This window comes from Neolamprologus brichardi, chromosome 3 (genome assembly GCF_056152115.1).
Source record: "Neolamprologus brichardi isolate AB-2024 chromosome 3, ASM5615211v1, whole genome shotgun sequence".
NCBI lineage: Eukaryota > Metazoa > Chordata > Actinopteri > Cichliformes > Cichlidae > Neolamprologus > Neolamprologus brichardi.
In genome coordinates, this window is record NC_142106.1 from 18,742,525 (window position 1) to 18,752,970 (window position 10,446).

Genomic DNA, 10,446 nt, shown 5'->3' on the forward strand with positions numbered 1-10,446 from the left:
TCATTATTATCTTTTATTCATTCATATCCTTTTTATTAAGCTTTGAGTAGTGGCATTTGATTAAAACATTTATTCAATATATTACATATATAGTTTCATTTAGGTTATTACACATATGAGAGTTGGCCTCTGTCTGTGAGGTTCGGTGAGGTGAGACAGAGTGCAGTTGAGGTTGAGACACACACACACATACACACACACACACACACACACAGTAGTTAGACCAGTGGTTCTTAACCTGGGTTCGATCGAACCCTAGGGGTTCAGTGAGTCGGTCTCAGGGGTTCGGCAGAGCCTCCACCGTGACATGCACGGCTCATTTTGTGCACCAATAAAAAACATATCTATGTCTTGAATTTGAAAAAAATCATATTTTATTTTTCACTAAAGAGGGGTTCAGTGAATGCGCATATAAAACTGGTGGGGTTCGGTACCTCCAACAAGGTTAAGAACCACTGAGTTAGACTCATGTTTAGGTAAGAGTTCAAATAATAGTTTGCAAAGCTTGTAACTGCAAATTTGTGCCTGCATAAGTGACAATTTGTCGTAAGACGTGCTTCTGATGTTCCAGAGATAAGCGAGAGTCAGACGATCAACAGGAAGCACCTGGCATGGAGACGGAGAAAATGTTCTTTTTAAATGTGTCAAAAGTCGTCAACAGAACATTTGTGGTTTTGAAACTTATGCATGTATTGTACTTGCTTTGGCGCATGAGGGGGCGTTATACCCTGATGTTATAAAACAACTGCTTGTGTATTATTGGGCAGAGATCGATGCTGATTGTATCCGGTTTTCATCTCCCCACGCTGCGTGTGTTCATTAAAATCATTGTTTGACCAAGCTCTTCTGGACCATCGTTGTTTTTTTCTCATCCTCAATATTCTGAACACGTGACAATTTGTAGCTGAGGGCTTCAGCTTCCGGGTAACAAGGAAATTACGTTATTTACGTAGATTACTGATTGGCAGCCCTAACTCGAAATTTCAAGTTACTTTTCTCAAAATTTTGAGTTAATAAATTGAAATTGCAAGTTATGGATTTATGGATCGAGTTCTGGATCCTGTTTTTGTGGCAGAAACAGGCTTCCATTTCTGTTAGCAGTACAATGAAGTTCCTGTCCTCTTTTCCGTTTTACCATCACACACACCTTTTGTGCAATAAAAGTAAAAGTAATGCCCACACCTCAAAAACTGTATGGTATCATTTAGGGCTGGGTGATATGGCCTAAAATCCATATCACAGTATCATTTGAAGCATGTGCAGTAACGATATATATCGCAATATAATCTTTTCTTCTGTATAACGTATTTTACACACTATAAGGCACACTTGAAATCCTTTAATTTTCTCGAAAATCAACAGTGTGCCTTATGTATGAATTCTGGTTGTGCTTACTGATCTCATCCGATTTTATGTGGTACACGGCATGCAGAAATCTGTCAAAAAATGTGTTAGTACGACTTTGGTAAACTATGAAGGCACACCGCTTGATGGATTGCCGGAGCATTATGGCTGCCATAGTCAGGAGCCTTGCGTAGTAATCAGGGTCCAAAACTCTGTCTGCTTCAGGTCCCAAAGTCAAAATAAACACTGCGGGATCACTTACGGTGTGTTCACACCGAACACGATGGACGCGAACAAAAATATGGCAAGCCATTAGTGCCAAAAATCGCCACTTTTTTTCTAACCCGTTTGGTTAAGAAATGGCGTAAGAAACACCGTTTAATTATTCAAAACGCCGAAAAAAACGGCGTTCTGTTCCGACAAACGGCGCTTTTTACGTCACTCGAATGGCGCACTGAACGCACCATCCGAGTGACGTAAAAAGCGGCGTTCAAAGACAGACGGAAACGCCGTTTTTTACGCCGCTCGGCAGAAAACGCCGTTTTTATGCATCTTTGAACGGCGTTTTTTACGGCGTTCTGTGCCAGCTATAACGGCGTTTAAAACGGCGTTTTATTGAAATTATGCAGGGCACTCCCCATGGTTCCCTCATCCAATTACTTTCAACTCATTTCACCCAATCAAAGAAGAGGAAGTGCAGACCACACTAATGCATCACCGATTCACCTTGCTGCTAAGTGATTGCTTATTCAGTACCAGTGCTTGTCACAGTATTCACTTGTATTATAATCCCACTATGCATTTTGATGTGTTTAAGGCATGATCGAGCAAACAAACGACAGAATACTTTTTCTGAAACCTTAACTGTGTTACCCGTTATGGCAGCTAACAGGAAATGAGCAGAGCATGCTCTGCTCATTTCTGAGCTTCTTTCTTATTTTCCTCTTTACTTTTCTTAAGCTTTAACTTATGTCTTAGCAATCAGATTCTGCCATCATGCATTACCGCTTTGTGCTAGTTATGTTGACTTTTCTCTTTTTCTGTCTCCTCTTTTTTCACCCATATTTGGACACTCGGTGCATTGCTCCTTTGTTTACATTAGGGATCAGCTGTTAGCGCTGCGCCCTGCAGCTGCGCTACCGGCAGACAGACCCTACATCCCCAGTGAGGGAAGAAACGGGGGTGATGTCTCCCGAGAAGGACACCTTACACACCATCTCTCCTTCTTGTAATCACTGTGAATGTGAGATCGCTCCCTGATATGATTGAGGAGCTAATGACGCTAACCCGGTCACAGTGGCAGTATCCCGGCACTCCCTCTGTGAGTAGGCTGCCCGGCTTCCAGCTGCTGCGGGCGGACAAGACGAGAGACAGCGTAGAGAGGAAAAGGAGGGGGGCTGGCAGTGTTTGTTAAAGACGGTTGTGGTATCCCTGGGCACATCGCTGTGGAAGAACAACTCTGCAACACAGACATTGAGCTATTAGCTGTTAGCATCCGTGGAGGCAGCCTGTGACTCTCTGTGGTCCGCAGACTGCAAACGCAATCTCCGAGAGCTCTTCTTCTAATATCAGGGGACTTTAATCATGACTCCACACTGCCCACCTTCACCCAGTATGTGACCTGCCCCACCGTAGGCAATAAAACATTGTACTTAATGTATGCCAATGAAAAAGTGGCATACAGTTCACCACCTCCCCCTGCCCAGGGAAGATCGTAACTGAGTGCGTCTTGTCCCTGTGTGCAGCACTTACTGTGCAGGGACCCACTAATCACCCACGCAGTGCAGAGATGGTCCGCGGAGGGCATATAAATAAATAATAAAAGCAAATAAATGACAGTATGCTTTTTCTGAAACAAACGGAGACCTTAACTTTTATCAAAATACCGTTTTACTCAGTTTAAAGTAATACCACTGAATAATAGCCTTCAATTTTAATAATGTTAACAGTATCTCAGGAATATTTTTGCCCTTTCAACATGCATTAAAAAAATAGATATGCAGTTTTGAATCAGACCTGTATGTACGTTTTCTCAAAAGTGATGAAATAATAGTTTCCCATGTAAACTGGAGATGTCCTTGTCAATGTCATCAGAGTACTCTGGATGTCTTACACGAATTTGAAACATAAAACCAGAGTGGCACATGACAGTGTTGCACATAACATAACTAGTTTACCTGTATGACAAAAAGAATCCATGTAACTTGGTTATGGCTTCTTTCTGATAACTGTCGGCTGCAGTGTGCATTATCTTGACAAAAGTATAAGATACTGAACCCGCTGAATTTCCCCAAGAAATTAGAGCAAGAAACCTACTGGGTCGCTCCAATCTTTATATCCGTCCAAAGGTATTCAAATGTTCCACTCGGGTGGCTGATATGGCATAATTGTCACTATTACTGTAACTCAGTGGCGCTCCAGTCACCCTAGTATTGTATAAGACATCTTTAACATGTTACTGCTCAGAATAATAAATGCTGTTCTTTTACCCAAAGGATTTGAGACATTCATCTGATCACTATGCCAGATGGCTATGCTTAAATAATGCCCCGTCAGTTGATTCACTGTTAATAACAGAAATGCAGTAGAGCAAGCTGTGGTCTAACAGTTTTTTAGGGTTAGGGTCATTTTGTTCTTGTAATCCCAGTTTCCTGGGTTTTGGCTTTTTCATTGTCTTTTGTTAATGTCCTTAACCTTTCCTTTATTTATTTATTTATTTATTTTCCCCTCAGTTATCCTAAGTTCTACCTACCCAAAGACTGATCTTCTGTGGTTATGCTTTCATCCGTTTTAGGTGTGGCTGTTTTGGTTCTTGTCTTTGACTTGTCCTCTGTTCTTGTTTGTCATTTGTTGTTCCATTTCTTTTATATTTTAATACTCTGGTGTTTTAGATTACAGAAGCCAATGAGGACTCAACTGGTGGAGAAGTTGTGCAGTCTGAAATGGCAATGTAAGTGTTTGACAACTGCCTTTGGACTGTAGCACTGTAAATGCATTACACCCTCTCATCATCAATATTTACCATATTGCAGTGTGCTGCATGACACCGAGACACCTGACCATGGCAGGCACAATGTACAGGAGCCAGAGGTTATCAGGTAAATGGCACTCTGTTTGTTTATGGGTTGGAATTTTAATCTTAAACTATTGCAAAAAAAATTTAATTTTTTTGGTAAAACAACTGTTGTACAAACTAATTCTATCATTATTATAACTTGGATCATTTTGTGTAGTCTAGATCAATAAATATCTGCATTGGGGTCCTCTTCCTGCTATGAAATATTTCTGCTATTCCTTTGCAGTGGTCTGCATGAAAACCATACTCTCCAGGAACCAGAGGTTAACAGGCAAGTGGTAGTTGTTGAATAACATGCCAAAACGTAAGTGTAAAGTGGAACTTATAAAGCACACACCATAGGTAAATAGACACTCAATAAGTACAATATACGGGGTGAGACCAGCGAATATTAAAATTTTAAAGGTTGCATGTATTGAACTGGTAACATTTATGTGCTCTGAATATAGACCAATGGTTTAATTGCCTCATTCGGTTTCTGTTTTGCTTTTTCATGTTTTTCAGATTTGTTGATGTCGTGATTTTGGTATTTTTAATTGCTGAAAATGCATCGATAACACTTTAGTCAGCCTGACCATTCAGACACTTGGAACTACAAATCACCCAAACTATTCCCAGTAAATGAGCACTGGAGTGGCAGTTCCTTATGTTTCACAAAAAAAGGAAAAGAAGACACTGCTGCCCTGTGATAATCTTTTGTGCGCAGGGAAAACTGCACTGTCAAAACTTGAAAGTTGCATTGTATAGTTTATTGATCCATTTTGGCAACCAATAACAAGATCCATTTTTGTTGCTTCATGCTGCTTGTCTCTCGAATTAAAAAAAAACAAAACAAAAGGCCCATCTCAGTGCATGTCTGAGTCTCATACCAGTCTCTTAAGTTATCAAAAATAGCCCTGAAATTCTTCCTGGCTGACTTGATAAGATAAACAACAAAACAATGAAGTGAGCATTAACCTACAAATAAAAAATGATTAACCCAAAAATAGAAGTAAACTAACAACAAACTTTATATTTTAATATTTTGAAATTTGTTAAAATACAAATGGCTCCAACAGATGCAATCAAGGACCACATGGCCATTTTAAGTGGCTGTATCTGTACAGTAAAAGAATGTGAAATCAGATTCTTTTATCAGATGAGTCATTCCATTTCAGTATGTATACATGATATTAAAAAAATCAAATGCATTTGTTCTGTTTAGGGAAGAGTTTTACATCGACTCTGCAGAGTCAGAAGTATCAGACCTGGATGAGGCTGTCCTGGCTTCCCCTGAACAAAATGATTCACATGTATGTCTCATGAAACACTGCCAGAACTGCTGTGCATGTGTTTCATGTAGTCATGACCTTCCTCCCCCCCCCCCCCCCCCCCTTTCTTCAGGACGAGATGGACCTTGCGACTGTGTTGAAAGATTTCCAGGAAACGCATCTTGACACCAGCAATTATTGTACAATAATAGCCCGACGAAGGAAAATCCTACATAGTGCCTGCATGGCACTTTCTAAGTCATATTTTGCCTGGCATAAATTGCCAAATGTTGAATTTGTTGGTGAAATGGCCGATGATTATGGAGGCCCAAGGCGGGAATTTTTTCGGTAACCCATTCCCATCTCTCCCACACAATAATAGAATGCGTGAATGTGTTTTTTGTTGTTGCAAAGATGAAATCACAATTTGACTCAATTTTTTTATTTATTATTTTTTTACTATCTTTTCCTGCAGCTTACTTATGGTCGAAACTCAGAATTCCCTAGGGATTTTTGAGGGGAAGCCTGGCAGTCTGTTGTTCAGCTATAGCCAGCAGTTGCTGTCAAGCAACAAGTTTTATACGGCTGGAAAACTGATTGCTTGGTCCATAGCGCACAATGGGCCAGGGCCACGGAGTATCAACAGACACCTGTTCTGTATGATGTGTGGCCAGAAGACATCTCTTGATGACTTCGATGTAGAGGTCTTCATGGACGAAGACATCAAACAGAACATAGAAAAGGTAAAGCTGTGTGCATGCTGAGGTGTAATTAAATTCAATGAAACAATGCATAGCTTTACTCATCAGTGGAACGTCTCAAAATGTAAGTACACTTAGTGAATGCTTTAAACGTATGTATTTATGGAGGTGCATGATTTTCAAGGTTTCCAACTGCAGCACCCCAGAAGACCTGGCAGACTTGAAAAGTCACCTTGGGGACTGGATTGCAGGCTGTGGTATCCCTGACATCTACACTGCCACACTACCTGATGTTAGGAGGATAAGGGGCAAGATCGTATCTCATTTTGCGTTTCACAGGTGAGAATTTGCTACAAAATTACAAAGTAGTTTGCTGGTCATGGTAATATATGCTAAACTATCCATTTATACACTGCTAACATGGATGTCCTATGCTAACAGTGAATGCTCTCGGTTTTTACTGATAGCAAACTGTGGTATGGAGACGACTGTTTATAATATTTCTAGTGATACTCAGAAGGTCTCATCAAGTCCCGATTTAATTCGATTTATGCTGTTATCAGTGTTTGCAATGATAGCATGGCTGTGGTGTCATATCAGTGTATGCGCTCGGTGTTTGCTGATATCAAACTGTAGCATTAGGACCACTGAGTTAACCTTTGTAGTGATACTCACTCCTTTTTATTTAGACCTGGTTTAATTCTGGGATAGTTGAATATTTGTATATAATCCCCGCAGACTGCTTTAGATTATATCTAATATATATCATGTAATTATCCTTATAATTACAAAATGTTTTATGTAAGATTTATGTTTTGTAATTTGTAATTTTGTAATTTCAATAATGTATTTTGTAACTGCAGTACACATAATACTCATTTTAAACAATTTTGTCCAGGTTCCTTGCCACCGGGGACTCCTTCAGGACCATTGCGTTCAGTTTTCGAGTTGGTGTGTCCACGGTGAGCCAGATCATCCCCCAGGTAGCGACGGCCATCTGGGACTGTCTAGTGGACGATTTCATGGCTGTGCCTTCAACTGAAGACTGGCGGTCCATCGCAGAGGGATTCCAGGAGTGCTGGAGCTTCCCTCTCTGCTGTGGAGCTCTGGATGGGAAGCACGTCCAGACGAAGGCACCCCCCAACTCAGGATCCATGTTCCACAACTACAAGGGAACTTTTTCCATTGTTCTCCTTGCGGTTGTGGATGCAGAGCATCGCTTCTGCGTCATTGATGTTGGGGGGTACGGGAGGACCAGCGATGGTGGTATTCTGGCCAACTCCACCTTTGGTCAGGCTCTTCGGGCTGGGACTCTCCATCTGCCTCCTGACCAGCCTCTACCTGGTGGAGAACACCGTGGAGCCCAGCCCCATGTCTTTGTGGCTGATGAAGCGTTCCCGCTGCGGCGTGAGCTCATGAGGCCTTTCCCTGGATGCCTCCTCCCTTTAGAGAAGAGGATCTTTAACTATCGCCTTTCCAGGGCCAGGATGATAGTGGAGGGTGCCTTCGGTATCCTCTCCTCACAGTGGAGGTTGTATCGGCGCGCCATGGAGCTCCGTCCTGAAATTGCGGAGAAGTGTGTGAAGGCAACTTGTGTTCTCCACAAATTTCTGCGCTGTGTGGACGAGAGAGGGGCACCTGCTGTGGTGGAGCCGTTGCAAGGCCTGGGTCGTATGGCAGCAAACAACTCCTCCAGAGAGGCTGTCCTGGTGAGGGAGAAATTCATGGCTCACTTCTCGGCGGAGGGAGCTGTGTCTTGGCAACCAAAGGAGTAGCCTGTTTGAAGTCCGAGTGACTTCCCCACAACGGCTCTTTTAAGAGCCACCCACAAACCTCTAAAGAGTGTTCCTGTCCTTTTAATTTTTTCTTAATAAATGGAGCTCTACTCCAAAATAAACTAACCTCTTTTTACTCTCTTAAGTAACTTGTCTTCACTATGTTCCTATATACAGTGTGGTGCAAAAGTTTGGGCAACCTTATTAATAGTCATTATTTTCCTGTATGAATCGCTGTTACAATGAAAAATGTCACTTACATATATCATATAGGAGACACACACATTGATATACACTAAATATTTATTTCATTTCTCTTTTTTTGTGTTGCCAATTTATGCACCTGCTTGATTTAAACAGTTATTGCACACTTTCTGTAAATCCAGTGAACTGCATTTCACTTCTCAAATATCACTGTGTGTGTCTGATAGGTTTGTAGCTTAAACCTATTCGCTGGAACGTTGAAGACAATATAATTACACAGCAAAGCAAGACACGAAGTAGACAAAGTTCTTCATGTTACTCATGCATGAGGGAGACCTGCCTGGAGCCAAGTGTCGTCCCACCACTTGACCTCCGTCAGACTCTCAGCCAGGTTCCCCATAGCACTCCTTTTATTGTGGTTACATGAATATGCATAGGGTCATTAACATATAACATCTTACATAGGTATACATGTGAACAAAGAATACTGTGTGTGTGTGTGTGTGTGTGTGTGTGTGTGTGTGTGTGTGTGTGGGGTCAGTGTATGACCCCATAAATGACTTCCCTAAACCTACCGGTCTGGAAAGTCCAGCAGTCCATCTAAACAAAAGGCACTTAGACTAAAACAGATATAGCCACGTTTATCCTACCATAAAACAATAAAACAAGGTACGACCTCTTCCCATGCTCCCAGGATGTAGGTGTGGATTCCAGAACACTCTGAATGCACACCAAGCCTTTGCAGCCTGCTAAAGATCACACATCCTATCACTACACAATTAATTAAACACCTCTACCAATCTAAAACTAATTATAAAACTCTAAGCATATATAAGTAGATATTTCTAAGCATAAATGACAATCAACATTACAAAACCTAACAGTGTCTCCTATATGATATATTTAACTGACAATTTTTATTGTGACAACCAATGATTTGTACAGGAAAATAATTACTTTTCACAATGTTGCCCAAACTTTTGCATCCCACTGTATTAGTATGTTTTGTCATTAGTATAATATGAAATAAATTCTACTTGTGTCAAGTCGGGTGCCAATATTTGCTGTGTAGTAGAACAGAGACATTTGTCATTATAAATGTTTATTTGAAAAAATATATAAATTCATTAACAAAAACATTTATCATAAATATATGAAATTTAACTATTTACAGAGAGACGGGAATAAAAAGGACCCAGCTTGGAGTGGAAGAGCCTCAGGGAGAAGGAGGAGAAAAATAAGAACATTGTTTCTGCCCTGGAGAGCTGCTGCCTCATCAGAAAACTACTGATCATTAGGGTCCAATGTGTCCAAATTTAACACAGCTGTGCTGTTTTCAAAAGCTAATTTATAAATTTGAAATTTCACGAATTCTCGTGTCTGAGGCGGCATGCTCTCCAGAACAGGAACAAGGCCGAGGAGGAAATGTTCTGTTGGAGACGGGCGTGGCCTCTTTAGGGACTCCAGGATGGCCAGCTCCACCGCCGATGGACCGTCCTGGGACCCGTCCCTCGCCCGCCTTCGAGCTGTCCTCCTCTGTGGGCCTGTAAAACACAGCACAAAACAACACAAAGTAATGAGAAGGCTGCTACTAGATTTTCATTTTCAAAATTGAAAAAAACAGGATATAAACAGATTTGTTGTAGATATTTAGTAAAGGTGATCACAAGGGAATTCAAGCAAGTAAAAAGCTATCAGTGCTTGATGTTCATACCTGTGGGTGCAGCAGCAGGAGCTGAGGGACCAGGGACTGGGGAGCCAGGAGAAGAGACAGGGGAGGACTCTGCTGCATGATTACTTGATTCTATCAAGACAATATTAAATGTTAACAGGTTGAAGATAATAGTCATAGAGAATATTATATTATTATATACTTATATACTTATTATTATATACAGTGGTCTCTCATTTATTGCAGCACATGAACAGTAGTCACTGTTCTCACAAGTTGATTCTCAAAGTGCAAACCTTTGTCGATTTTAAAACGTAAAAGTATTATGCCGCGCTTTTTCTCTGTCTGCGGCGCCACTTTTGTGCGCCTTTTTTGTTCCCGGTGCAGGTGTCTATTTCCGAATGAGGGTCATAGTTATGAGTGT

The 10,446-nt window shown here is 41.1% G+C and overlaps 2 protein-coding genes across 2 annotated transcripts; both read left to right on the forward strand.

Moving 5' to 3' along the window:
* The first annotated feature begins 3,672 nt into the window (after positions 1 to 3,672).
* LOC148103735 (uncharacterized) lies at positions 3,673 to 6,714 on the forward strand. Its single transcript, XM_087839197.1, has 8 exons — positions 3,673 to 3,692; positions 4,236 to 4,294; positions 4,377 to 4,442; positions 4,647 to 4,698; positions 5,632 to 5,712; positions 5,804 to 6,018; positions 6,146 to 6,413; positions 6,556 to 6,714. The coding sequence occupies exons 2-8, from the start codon at positions 4,287 to 4,289 to the stop codon at positions 6,712 to 6,714; spliced, it is 849 nt and encodes a 282-aa protein (XP_087695323.1). The 5' UTR covers positions 3,673 to 3,692; positions 4,236 to 4,286.
* Positions 6,715 to 7,525: 811 nt separating this feature from the next.
* On the forward strand, positions 7,526 to 8,338 carry LOC148103736 (uncharacterized). The gene has a single exon (XM_087839198.1). The coding sequence runs from the start codon at positions 7,526 to 7,528 to the stop codon at positions 8,144 to 8,146; it is 621 nt and encodes a 206-aa protein (XP_087695324.1). The 3' UTR covers positions 8,147 to 8,338.
* The last annotated feature ends 2,108 nt before the right edge of the window (positions 8,339 to 10,446 follow it).